The sequence below is a fragment of the Hyperolius riggenbachi genome, chromosome 12, assembly GCF_040937935.1.
Source record: "Hyperolius riggenbachi isolate aHypRig1 chromosome 12, aHypRig1.pri, whole genome shotgun sequence".
Lineage (NCBI taxonomy): Eukaryota > Metazoa > Chordata > Amphibia > Anura > Hyperoliidae > Hyperolius > Hyperolius riggenbachi.
Window position 1 is genome coordinate 142,232,258 of NC_090657.1, and position 13,564 is coordinate 142,245,821.

At 44.8% G+C, this 13,564-nt stretch overlaps 1 protein-coding gene across 12 annotated transcripts in view; it reads left to right on the forward strand.

Annotated features, from left to right (window-relative positions):
• PTPRT (protein tyrosine phosphatase receptor type T) overlaps nucleotides 1-13,564 on the forward strand; it is an 852,204-nt gene that overhangs the window by 785,084 nt on the left and 53,556 nt on the right. For all 12 annotated transcript variants that reach the window (XM_068262870.1, XM_068262859.1, XM_068262860.1 and 9 more), the window contains 3 exons: nucleotides 50-137; nucleotides 2,662-2,738; nucleotides 2,815-2,851. In XM_068262870.1, coding sequence (XP_068118971.1) covers nucleotides 50-137; nucleotides 2,662-2,738; nucleotides 2,815-2,851 — 202 coding nt within the window. The remainder of the gene's footprint in view (nucleotides 1-49; nucleotides 138-2,661; nucleotides 2,739-2,814; nucleotides 2,852-13,564) is intronic.

The following is a 13,564-nucleotide window of genomic DNA, read 5'->3' on the forward strand; positions in this document are numbered from 1 at the left end:
AGAAAAGTAAAAAAAAAAAAAAAAAGAAGATGATTATGTTGTTTTCCAGGCATTACCAGAAGGTCAGACAGCATCCTGGGATACTGCAAAGGAGGATGAGAACCGTAACAAGAACAGATATGGGAACATCATCTCCTGTAAGTACAACGCTATCGACAATGGCAATTGACTTTAATCATCCCTTTTTAAATTTAAACACCCACTGCTCACCTTATCACTCTGAGCATAAAGCTAAAGGTGCCCTTCTAAACATGCCATGTTTATGATGGGCACCCTATGTGGCCAAAACCTAGATCCCTCTCAGATCAGAATCTGAGCAGTGACCGATGTATTCCTGCCACAAACTACACATAGATTTTTTTAATAATTTCTGAATTAAATCTATAAAAAATGGATAAAACTGCTACATAGTCTCTTCCCCCCTCCCCCTGATACTACTCTCCCTCCCTGCCCCAGAGCTGGCTGAATGCGCCCCAGATCTCCCCCCGAGATAATAGTGCTCCCCAGGGCCCCTGCAGAGTACTTGGGGGACAGGGTGTACTCACCTGTCTGGCCCAGAGTGCTCCCATCGGTGTCCTTCCATCTTCATCTCCCCGGTGACTGTTCTCTGTAACCTGGCAACATGTATGTACTCACTTAACATGTATCCAGGTCATGGCAAGAATAAAGACAGAAGGACACAGACGGGAGTGAGCGCTCCAACTGACAGCTGAGTTTGATCTGCTGCTGTGTGTACTCTGCAGATGTGGTGGGGAGGACTGTTAGCTTGGTAAAGATCTGGGGGCCCGTCACCAGTTCTGCGTCCCCGGGCAGTTACCTACCACAGCACCCTTGAGGAGCTCCTTGGGGTTTTCCAATTTTGCCCACATTTTTCTCTGCAGTACAGAATAAAGTGAAAATCCTAGAGAGGGAATGTGACCTCCTTGTAATGGCCACGGCTGGTGTGCAGCCTGGGAATTCCAGCATCACCACAAAGCCCCTGAGAGGGATGAGAAATTACTGAGCAATGTCGCTCTCCAGTATCTGCTAAAAACTGCAAAGTAGAATAATAGAATAATAAAATGCAGTTGAATCAATTCAATTCATATTCTTCTGCTATGTTTATTCTTGTGAAAGTTTCTGAATTCTTCATGGTGCCCAAGGGGAATCGCTTAAAGCCTGTGGGCGGCCATTTTGACTGGCTATAGTAGTCCGTGGTTATCTGCAGCTGACAATAGAATGTTTACATGGACACAGCAATGTGTCTATACAAACACGCTATTGATATCTGTCAGGCGCTGTAGAAAGATCTTTTGTTCTTGATGCAAATATCATCCCTGTGGAGAATTGTATGCTGCTAGCCATTTACACCAGAAGGCTCTGCATTTATATGCTTCATGACAGTTTGATCTGTCAATATATCCAGTGAGTGAGCACCTGCATGGGGTGTGGTGGAAGCTTTCGTGCATGCTTGGGAGATCGTTTTTACAGATCTGCAGATTCAGCACCAGATATTTGAGTTTACATTCTGTTTTGCATCGGACTGTGAGCACCTGTGCTTTATTTTTGGCTGCTTTCTGGAACACCAAATGAAATGCATTGTGATTGAGTATGTAACAGAACAGAAATCACAGATGCAAAACTAATGCCCCAATAAAAACTGATCGGTTTGATCAGTTTTTACCCGGATCAGTTTTCCATCCATACATTCTTTTACTTCCATGCCATTAACCCCTCTATCCCCACTCACATTCTATGCTTTGCTATATCTATCCTATTCATTCCTATAGGCTGACCTGTGTAGTGCACAGCTGCCTCATACGTGCTGCTAGTGTGCTGGCTACACTCTGCAAATTATATGCAGCCTGGATTGGATGCCAAATCAGCAGGAAGTGCATTTTGATGTGAGTGTAGTCGGTGTAGATGTGAAAGTAGCTGGGAGAGTAGTCCGGTTACCTGTGAGTGAAGTGAGAATAGCTGTGTAGCTGGGATAACAACAGTTTGAGGAGGGCGGGGGGGGGGGGGAGGGGGATCCATAAGATGCCTATGCACTATAGACACACCAGGTTTAGTATTTTTCTTTTTTTTCCTGATTTTTGCCCTCTAAACCTAGGTGTGTCTTATAGACCGGAGCATCTTCTACGGTACATAGAAGCAGGAATTATTTGCATCTCAGTAGCCAGCTCTACTACTGATCTGTAAATATAAGTATCCAGGTATTAGCACTAGAGAAGTCACATGTCAAAGTGACAAAATGACTTTTTGAACAGAAAACATCCTTTCTTGTGAAATGACTTTATTCTTTGCCATTAGCTTATGATGAAAACTTCACAATAAAGCAAATGTCCTCTTTTTCAGTCGGCATACATTCAGGTGTAGTGAATGACCCCTCTTCTGCAATGATATATGTATTATTAAATTTATTATTATATATGTATTATTCTGTCACTGCTCCCTGCCTCACTTATATAAATGATTTCTATGTATGTTAGTATCTGCAAATGCGGAACTTTGCCTCAGCCAAGGGTGCCTTTGACTTTGTTGGTGACTTTGTTGGTAACTTTGCCAGTGGTGACATGTGTCATTGTCGGTGAACAGCAGCTGACAGCGACAATCACAGATTCCTGCCTGTCAATTTGCCGATGACCTTGCTGTGACATCTCTGTGTTGCTTTTCCCTCAGATGACCATTCCCGGGTGCGGCTGCAGCTCATAGATGGAGACCCACATTCTGATTACATTAATGCCAACTATGTGGATGTAAGTTAATCGCTTCTATAAGCCTGTGGGATTTCACTGTCCTCTATTCTAAGCACTGCCATTCTCTTTTCTGCAGGGATATCATCGTCCTCGCCACTACATCGCCACACAAGGTAACCACCTCTCCCTCACAGCAAAGCACAACATGGTTTCACAATAAGGGGGGTTTACCGAGGTTAATAAATGCTGGAGTAATAAGTGATTTGGCAAACCTGTAGTCTGGACTGTCTGCTATTAAGTGGCCAATTTTGTAACTATTACCCAGGTCATAACAGAATATAGCAAGGATGGATTAACAATTATTCAGTTTCTGTGCCATTGCAATGTCATGCAGCACCTACAGCAAGAATCTCCACTATCTTTAATAAATTCACTATAGCATTACTTTATTTAATAAGTTCTTGCTGGGGTTGTGTGCACATTATAGCAAGAGCCTTGCTGGCAAGTCATAAACCTTTAAAGTGTACCTGCCTGCAGGGCTGGATTTATACTCCTTACCACCCTAGGCCACTGTCACCAGCCGCCCCCCTTCAGTAGGTAGTGGGATGACCCCCTCCCTCTTCCCTCTAGTATAGGTAGCCTGATAACCCCCCCCCCCCCCCCATCTCCCCTTCAATATAGATAGCCAGATGACTCTTCCCCCTCTCCCTCCAGTATAGGTAGCCAGATGACCCTACCCCTTCCCTCTAGTATATGTAGCCAGATGACTCCTCCCCCCTTTCCCTCCAGTATTGGTAGCCAGATGACTCCCTTAAAACCTCCTTTTCCCACCCCGGCTCCTTTCAGTATAGGTACCCAGCCTGCCATTACACCGCAGCAGCCATCTGTGTCACTCATTTCTCCGCTCATCTCCAGTGCAGAAGCTTCCTCTTCCCTTCCTTCTCCAATGCTGCCCAAGTCCATAGCCACCTGCCCCAATGCAAACGTGCACAGATAGTAAGGTGGCTGCTGCACAGGCAACTAGCGGCAGAGTACCGCAGTCAGGCACTAGCCTGATCTCCCTTCATTGCAGCATTTGCAAGCTGGCAAATGCTGCACCAGTTTAGCCTTGTTTTGCTGCCCTACCTCCTGTGGTGCCCTAGGTCATGGCCTAGGTGGTCTAGGCCTAAATCCGGCACTGCCTGCCTGTGTCCAAATTCTGTTGAAGTGGACCTGACCTCTTGCACAGAACAGAAGGAAACCATACAGAAATGCACCCTGCATGTATTTAGCGAGATTAGCCTGTCACATTCCCCCCTCATCTGTGACCACAAACTAATGTGATCTCTTAGCTGTATCAGCTGGCCGACTTGGCAGAGCAGCTAATTTGTAAACACATTAAGTTAACCCTATGTCTGCTTCCACAAAAGCAGGAAGTAGACACACTGCAGATGTATTGCTGGATTTGTATCAGCTGTTACAAAGTAATGATTTTCACCAGTTAATATAGCTTACACATTTTTGTAAATATTTCATTTTATCTTTTAATGGGACAAACCTTTAGATATGACACAATGTAAAGTAGTCAGTGTACTGCTTATATAACAGTGTAAATTTGCTATCCCATCAAAATAACTCAACACACAGCTATTAATGTCTAAACCGCTGCCAACAAAAGTGAGTACACCCCTAAGTGAAGAATGTCAGAATTGTACCGAAAGTGTGCATATTGCATGTGCTCACCATTATTTTCCAACATTGCCTTAACTCTCTTGAGCATGGAGTCCACTAGAGCTACACAGACTGTCCCTGTTTCACAGCTCTATGACAAAGTTGGTGGAATTTAGAGAACTTGCACTCCACCATCTTCTGTTTAAGGATACCCCACAGATATTAAATAGAGTTTAGGTCTGGACACATGCTTGGCCAGTCCAGCACCTTTATCCTCAGTTGGAGGTGTGGTTGTTAACAGGGCCAGATTTACCATAAGGCAATGTAGGCACGTGCCTACAGGCGCCTGATGATAGAAAGGCGTCTGAATCTGCTCCTCAAGTGCCTCCCTCCCTTCTTATCTATGCAGAGTCCTGAGTAAAGTGTAAATGAGAGGTTACTCACCCCGCTCTCAGCATTCCACTGACGAGAAGTTAATACTGAAGGTACCACTGGCTACCTAATATTAACCACTTGAGGGCCACAGTCTTTTCGCCCCTTAAGAACCAGAGCCTTTTTTCCATTCAGACCACTGCAGCTTTTACGGTTTATTGCTCGGTCATACAACCTACCACCTAAATAAATTTTACCTCCTTTTCTTGTCACTAATACAGCTTTCTTTTGGTGCTATTTGACAAAATTCATGTCTTTTTTGATGAATATAATAAAAACTAAAACTTGCAGCAGCAATCAAACAAATGATTTTTTTTTACTTTCTGTGCTAACATTTTTCAAATAAAGTAAAATTTCTGTATACATTTTTGTCCAAATTTATTGTGCTACATGTCTTTGATAAAAAAAATCCATTCAGTGTATATTTTATTGGTTTGGGTAAAAGTTATAGCGTTTACAAACTATGGTGCCAAAAGTGAATTTTCCCATTTTGAAGCATCTCTGACTTTTCCGACCACCTGTCATGTTTCATGAGGTGCTAAAATTCCAGGATAGTATAAATACCCCCCAAATGACCCCATTTTGGAAAGAAGACATCCCAGAAGTATTCACTTTTTTTTTTCCAAGTTTCCATTTCTTCTAACTTGCGACAAAAAAAAAATGAAATCTGCCACGGACTCACTATGCTCCTCTCTGAATACCTTGAAGTGTCTACTTTCCAAAATGGGGTCATTTGTGGGGTGTGTTGACTGTCCTGGCATTTTGGGAGGTGCTAAATTGTAAGCACCCCTGTAAAGCCTAAAGGTGCTCATTGGACTTTGGGCCCCTTAGCGCAGTTAGGCTGCAAAAAAGTGCCACACATGTGGTATTGCCGTACTCAGGAGAAGTAGTATAATGTGTTTTGGGGTGTATTTTTACACATACCCATGCTGGGTGGGAGAAATATCTCTGTAAATGACAATTTTTAATTTTTTTTTTTACACACAATTGTCCATTTACAGAGATATTTCTCCCACTCAGCATAGGTATGTGTAAAAATACACCCCAAAACACATTATACTACTTTTCCTGAGTACGGTGATACCACATGTGTGGCACTTTTTTGCACCCTAAGTGCGCTAAGGGGCCCAAAGTCCAATGAGTACCTTTAGGATTTCACAGGTCATTTTGCGACATTTGGTTTCAAGACTACTCCTCACAGTTTTGGGCCCCTAAAATGCCAGGGCAGTATAGGAACCCCACAAATGACCCCATTTTAGAAAGAAGACACCCCAAGGTATTCCGTTAGACATATGGTGAGTTCATAGCAGATTTTATTTTTTGTCACAAGTAAGCTGAAATTGATTTTAATTGTTTTTTTTCACAAAATGTCATTTTTCGCTAACTTCTGACAAAAAATAAAATCTTCTATGAACTCACCATACTCCTAACGGAATACGGGTGTCTTCTTTCTAAAATGGGGTCATTTGTAGGGTTCCTATACTGCCCTGGCATTTTAGGGGCCCTAAACCGTGAGGAGTAGTCTTGAAACCAAATGTCGCAAAATGACCTGTGAAATCCTAAAGGTACTCATTGGACTTTGGGCCCCTTAGCGCACTTAGGGTGCAAAAAAGTGCCACACATGTGGTACCGCTGTACTCAGGAGAAGTAGTATAATGTGTTTTGTGGTGTATTTTACACATACCCATGCTGGGTGGGAGAAATATCTCTGTAAATGACAATTTTTTTATTTGTTTTACACACAATTGTCCATTTACAGAGATATTTATCCCACCCAGCATGGGTATGTGTAAAAATACACCCCAAAACACATTATACTACTTCTCCTGAGTACGGCGATACCACATGTGTTACACTTTTTTGCAGCCTAGGTGCACTAAGGGGCCCAACGTCCAATTCACAGGTCATTTTGAGGCATTTGTTTTCTAGACTACTCCTCGCGGTTTTAGGGCCCCTAAAATGCCAGGGCAGTATAGGAACCCCACAAGTCACCCCATTTTAGAAAGAAGACACCCCACGGTATTCCCTTAGGTGTATAGTGAGTTCATAGAAGATTTTATTTTTTGTCACAAGTTAGTGAAAACTGACACTTTGTGAAAAAAAACAATAAAAATCAATTTCCGCTAACCTTTGACAAAAAATCAAATCTTCTATGAACTCGTCATACACCTAACAGAATACCTTGGGGTGTCTTTTTTTCTAAAATGGGGTCACTTGTGGGGTTCCTATACTGCCCTGGCATTTTACGGGCCCAAAACCATGAGTAGTCTGGAAACCAAATGTCTCAAAATGACTGTTCAGGGGTATAAGCATCTGAAAATTTTGATGACAGGTGGTCTATGAGGGGGCGAATTTTGTGGAACCGGTCATAAGCAGGGTGGCCTTTCAGATGACAGGTTGTATTGGGCCTGATCTGATGGATAGGAGTGCTAGGGGGGTGGCAGGAGATGATTGATGGGTGTCTCAGGGGGTGGTTAGAGGGGAAAATAGATGCAATCAATGCACTGGGGAGGTGATCGGAAGGGGATCTGAGGGTTTGGCCGAGTGATCAGGAGCCCACACGGGGCAAATTAGGGCCTGATCTGATGGGTAGGTGTGCTACGGGGTGACAGGTGGTGACAGAGGTGATTGATGGGTGTCTCAAGATGTGATTAGAGGGGGGAATAGATGCAAGCAATGCGCTGGCGAGGTGATCAGGGCTGGGGTCTGAGGGTGGGCGTTCTGAGGGTGTGGGCGGGTGATCGGGTGCCCTAGGGGCAGATAGGGGTCTACTCTGATGGGTAACAGTGACTGGTGGTGACAGGGGGTGATTGATGGGTGGCAGTGACAGGGGGTGATTGATGGGTGGCAGTGACAGGGGGTGATTGATGGGTGGCAGTGACAGGGGGTGATTGATGGGTGATTGATAGGTGATTGACAGGTGATTGACAGGTGATCAGTGGGTTATTACAGGGAAGAACAGATGTAAATAATGCACTGGCGAATTGATAAGGGGGGTCTGATGGTAATCTGAGCGTGTGGGCGGGTGATTGGGTGCCCGCAAGGGGCAGATTAGGGTCTAATCTGATGGGTAGCAGTGACAGGTAGAGTTGGGCCGAACCTCCGATTTTAGGTTCGCGAACCGGGTTCGCGAACTTCCGCGGAAGGTTCGGTTCGCGTTAAAGTTCGCGAACCGCAATAGACTTCAATGGGAATGCGAACTTTGAAAAAAAAAAAAAATTATGCTGGCCACAAAAGTGATGGAAAAGATGTTTCAAGGGGTCTAACACCTGGAGGGGGGCATGGCGGAGTGGGATACATGCCAAAAGTCCCCAGGAAAAATCTGGATTTGACGCAAAGCAGCGTTTTAAGGGCAGAAATCACATTGAATGCTAAATGACAGGCCTAAAGTGCTTTAAAACATCTTGCATGTGTATACATCAATCAGGTAGTGTAATTAAGGTACTGCTTCACACTGACACAACAAACTCACCGTGTAACGCACCGCAAACAGCTGTTTGTGTAGTGACGGCCGTGCTGGACTGGTGCGCACCATGGCGAGAGTGCATGTTTTGGTGGCTTTACAGCCCATATGGTCGCCTGGCTGATGTAGCTGAATGACAGAACAGTGACTGTCCAGCTGATCAAATTTGGTCTGACCACAATGAAGCAACGACCTTATTATCTTTTGTGTGCCCCCCGAGACACTCATCTATGCGCCGGTCATTGCTTCATTGTGATACGCAAGCCCCTTCACCACAGCAACAGAACAGGTATGCAGTGGCGGGTTCACTGAACAGTACAGGTATACAGTGGCGGGTTCACTGAACAGTACAGGTATACAGTGGCGGGTTCACTGAACAGGTATGCAGTGGCGGGTTCACTGAACAGTACAGGTATACAGTGGCGGGTTCACTGAACAGGTATGCAGTGGCGGGTTCACTGAACAGTACAGGTATACAGTGGCAGGTTCACTGAACACAACAGGTATGCAGTGGCGGGTTCACTGAACACAACAGGTATGCAGTGGCGGGTTCACTAAACAGGTATACAGTGGTGGGTCCACTAAACAGAACAGGTATGCAGTGGCGGGTTCACTGAACAGGTATGCAGTGGTGGGTTCACAGAACAGGTATGTAGTGGTGGGTTCACAGCACAGGTATGCAGTGGTGGGTTCACAGAACAGGTATGCAGTGGTGGGTTCACAGCACAGGCATGCAGTGGTGGGTTCACTGAACAGGTATGCAGTGGTGGGTTCACAGCACAGGTATGCAGTGGTGGGTTCACTGAACAGGTATGCAGTGGTGGGTTCACAGAACAGGTATGCAGTGGTGGGTTCACAGCACAGGTATGCAGTGGTGGGTTCACAGAACAGGTATGCAGTGGTGGGTTCACAGCACAGGTATGCAGTGGTGGGTTCACAGCACAGGTATGCAGTGGTGGGTTCACAGAACAGGTATGCAGCCAGACAGGAACAAGTTAAGCCTAACTAATCTTTCCCTGAGAGACAGTCTGCAGCAGCTCGCCCTACTCTCACTAACGCAGGCAGCACACGAGTGACCGTAACGGCCGCCGCTGCCTGCCTTATATAAGGGGGGAGTGGCTCCAGGGGCTAGTGTAGCCTAATTGGCTACACTGGGCCTGCTGACTGTGATGTAGAGGGTCAAAGTTGACCCTCAAGGTGCATTATGGGGCGAACCGAACTTCCGCAAAGGTTCGCCAGCGGGACGCGAACGCGAACCACTGAAGTTCGCGTGGAACCGTTCGCCGGCGAACCGTTCGTCCCATCTCTAGTGACAGGGGGTGATTGATGGGTAATTAGTGGGTGTTTAGAGGAGAGAACAGATGTAAACAGTGCACTTGGGAGGTGATCTGACGGCGGGTCTGCAGGCGATCTGATGGTGTGGGTGGGTGATCAGATTGCCCGCAAGGGGCAGGTTAGGGGCTGATTGATGGGTGGCAGTGACAGGGGGTGATTGATGGGTGGCCGTGACAGGGGGTGATTGATGGGTGATTGACAGGTGATTGGGGTGATTGGGTGATTGGGGGGGGGGGGGGTGATTGGGTGCAAACAGTGGTCGGGGGGGTTGGCAGGGGGGGGGGTCTGAGGGGTGCTGTGGGCAATCAGGGGGCAGGGGGGGCAGATCAGTGTGTTTAGGTGCAGACTAGGGTGGCTGCAGCCTGCCCTGGTGGTCCCTTGGACACTGGGACCACCAGGGCAGGAGGCAGCCTGTATAATACACTTTGTAAACATTACAAAGCGTATTATACGCTTCCTATGCGGCGATCGTCGGGTTAACAACCCGCCGGCGATTCCGATTGGCTGGCGGGTTGACGGCACGGGTGGGCGGAACCTATTGCCGGAGGATGCGCGCGCATAACAGCGTGCGATCCCCGGCCAGCAGCCACTTGAGGACTCGCCGCCGATGGGCGTATTGCGGACGTTAAGGCCCAGCCTTTGCCACCGCTCATCGGCTGTAGGCGGTCCTCAAGTGGTTAAGGGGGCACCTGTAGCTAACTATGACAGGCAAGGGTAGTAAGGGAGAAGTGATAGTTGGGCCAGCCAGCACACTTGTGGAGCTGTTCGGAGGGAGTTTGTAGGTTCATGGAGGGTGAAGTCTAGGGTGCCAAGACATCTGTGCCTGTGATGTAAATCTGGGCCTGGTTGTTATTATGTTGTAGTACTGCCCTGTGGTCCAGGCAGGGGACCATACTCTGCTTCAGTATGTCACTGTACATGTTTGCATTCATGGTTCCCTCAGTCAAATGTAGCTCCCCAGTAAAGGTAACACCAACGCAGCCCCAACCTCTCCCACCATCATGCTTGACTGTAGGCAAGGCACACTCTTATTCTTACTCCTCACCTGGTTGCTGCTTGACACCAACTTTACATGAAATTAACAGTGGGCTAAGTAGGCCTGCCCAGCAAGTGATGGATGAAGCCTCCTTTCCATTAATACAAAAAAGCAAAAATGCAGCATATCATATAAATAGATAGTGTCACTTAAACATTACTAGGCATAGTTACCTGGCTTCGGGGCTGGCTTTCTGTTGGGCGGGCGGGCTGGCCTGCGCCAGGATATCTGCCAGTTCCCTCATAGCATTCCCTGACCTTCTAGTGGACCCCCTCCTATGCTCCCACGGGCCTCCCGTTCAGGCACCACAACTCCCAGCATGCCCCATAGAAGAACCACAGCTCCCTGCATGCCCCCATAAAGGCATCACAGTGCCCAGCATGGCACCACAGCACCCAGCATTCCCCCGATTGATGCACCACAGCTCCAAGCATGCCTGCTATTGAGACAACACAGCTGACTATGCCTGGGGGACATCCGTGGCACCCAAGAATAGATCCGGGTCACATGCCACTGATCTTTGGGGCTAGCAACGCCCCTGCAAATTAGTTTATCTTGGTATCATCAGACCACAGGACATGGTTTCAGTAATGCATGTCCTTAATTTAGATTCATATTTCAGCACACAATTCCTAGGATAAGAGTAAGCTTCTCTGCCAGTGCTTCTGCTCATCACATGTGCCCACCACCGGGGATTTTGTTATACCCACCAAAAGGTATGGGACCCAAATAACAAGGTTTATTTCCACTGGGGCAAGGAGCATGTGGGTGAACTTCTCTCTATAGCGGGTGGTCCCAGCACCTGTTATTTTATCAGGTGCCCCAAAAAAACTGTTATAGCCGTTATTAGCGTTTTTACATGGACACCTATGGTGATTCTCATTAGTGTTAGGTATAGATCAGTTTTAGGAGTCTGTGTGGGGTAGCTAGGGTTAGGCATAGATGGGGTATACCTATATTAGTGCCGTAAGGAAAAATGAGCATAAAATAACAGTAATAGGCGCAAAATAATGGAAATAGAAAATCAGTAATTTTACAGATATTCTATTATCCATTTTAGCAGAATATCCGTAATTTAACCAATATTCTACTATCACCCACTGTACCCTAACTCTCACCTGAACGCTATCTGTGACTAATAGGCGCTCTTTGAGAATAATGGATTGTTGTGCATCCAGTTTATCAAATTACATATATGTGACATTATTTTAATCGTTACGAGTTGTAGAATATATTTTGATGTGTCTTATTGCTTGGACCCTTGCTTGGAGATAGGTAGGGACAAAATCAGTCCATTATTTAGAAAAAAAATGTCATTTTTAAAATTATGATCAAACTTGGGAAAGTTTCTGTAAATAAACAATGGCACTGTAGCAATACGTGCAAAAAATGGCCTGCAAAAAAGCCATAGGTGCACCATGAGATGCCCAGATAGCTATGAGATGATGTATATGGGGTATACCTTTAACAGTGCTAACTTGTAGAACAGATTTTAGGTTGGTTTAGGTTTGAGGCCTATGTCTTGTGAGTTCTTTTTAGTAACAAAACTAATCAAAAGCAATTAAATTTTTATTTTCATATACTGTATTGTGTACCAAAATGAAAAGCTTGCAAAAGAAAAAACAGTGACAGAATTTAAAATAAAATATATACCTACCTTAGGGACTCAACTTTTTATTTAAATATTTATGCCATGCAGGTATATTACTGTTATTTTTTCAATTAAGGGCTTGCAACTATTGCTAGGTTAAAATGAGAAAAAAATAAAAACATAAAAAATACACCTTTATTCCAAATAATATATTATCTCCATATATTGCACTAAAGACATTATTTAAATGTTGGCATAAACAGGACAAATGGGCAAATAAAGTGTGGGTTTTTATCTACAGTACCATTGTTGATTTTAACACTATAGTGGATGGAAATGAGGAAATAGTGTATTTTTCATTTAGTTTCTCCTTTTCCCTGTAAAATGTATAGAGTATAAAACAATTGCTTAGATAGATAGATAGATAGATAGATAGATAGATAGATAGATAGATAGATAGATAGATAGATAGATAGATAGATAGATATTCCTAAAAAAAGCCTAATTTGTCCTGAAAAAAAAACAAGATATAGATCATTTAGGTGTGTTAAGTAGTGAGAAAGTTATTGGCGACTGAACAGGAAGAGCGATGAAATGTGAAAATTGCTCAGATGCATAAGGTGGCAACAACCCACTTCAGGCTAAGTGGCAATTCCAGCCAGCATTATGTATACAATGACAGCGGTGGCCTCACCTTCTCACCCTGGGTGTTCATTTCCTGTACATACTGGGAGGAGTGGCGTAACTACAATTCATAGGACAGTTCCCAATAGATTTCTTTGTTATTGAGGACTCAAAAACTCAATAACTCAACTCAACAATATAATTGTTATTGAGGACTTCAGTCAGTCTTTTATCTCTAGTGTTTAATTCATGACGATAAGATTGCAACATGTATGTGTCCAGGAAGTCTTTACATAACACTTGCAGTGCTTAGAAAGGTTGGCACGGTTGCACTCCTGAAGTTGGCAGATTAGAAGTGCGCTTGTTTATATATTAGTGGCAGCTCAAAGTTTGAAGTAAAAATCCTGCGGTAAGTGAGGTAAATAGAGCTTGTGACAGTTTAATGAATTGACTAAGTGAGCCATTTACTGTGCCCAGGAGGTAATTTACCAACCAAAAATACTAAAAGTGGAGTTTCCATAGCAGCTGCTCTAATGAACGAACAAAGCCGCATACGGTAAAACATAGAGGTAATTACCGAGAACAACAGTAAATACCTCCCACAGCACAATCTAATGAATGCTGCCCAGTAACTACTAACTAAAGTTATTTCTTAGTGAAACTTGCAGGGACGTTTGGGAGAGCGTAGGGTAACATTAGAACAACTTCTAGAGCTTCAGACTCTAATAAAGCCCTGACATTTCTAAGATTTGCTG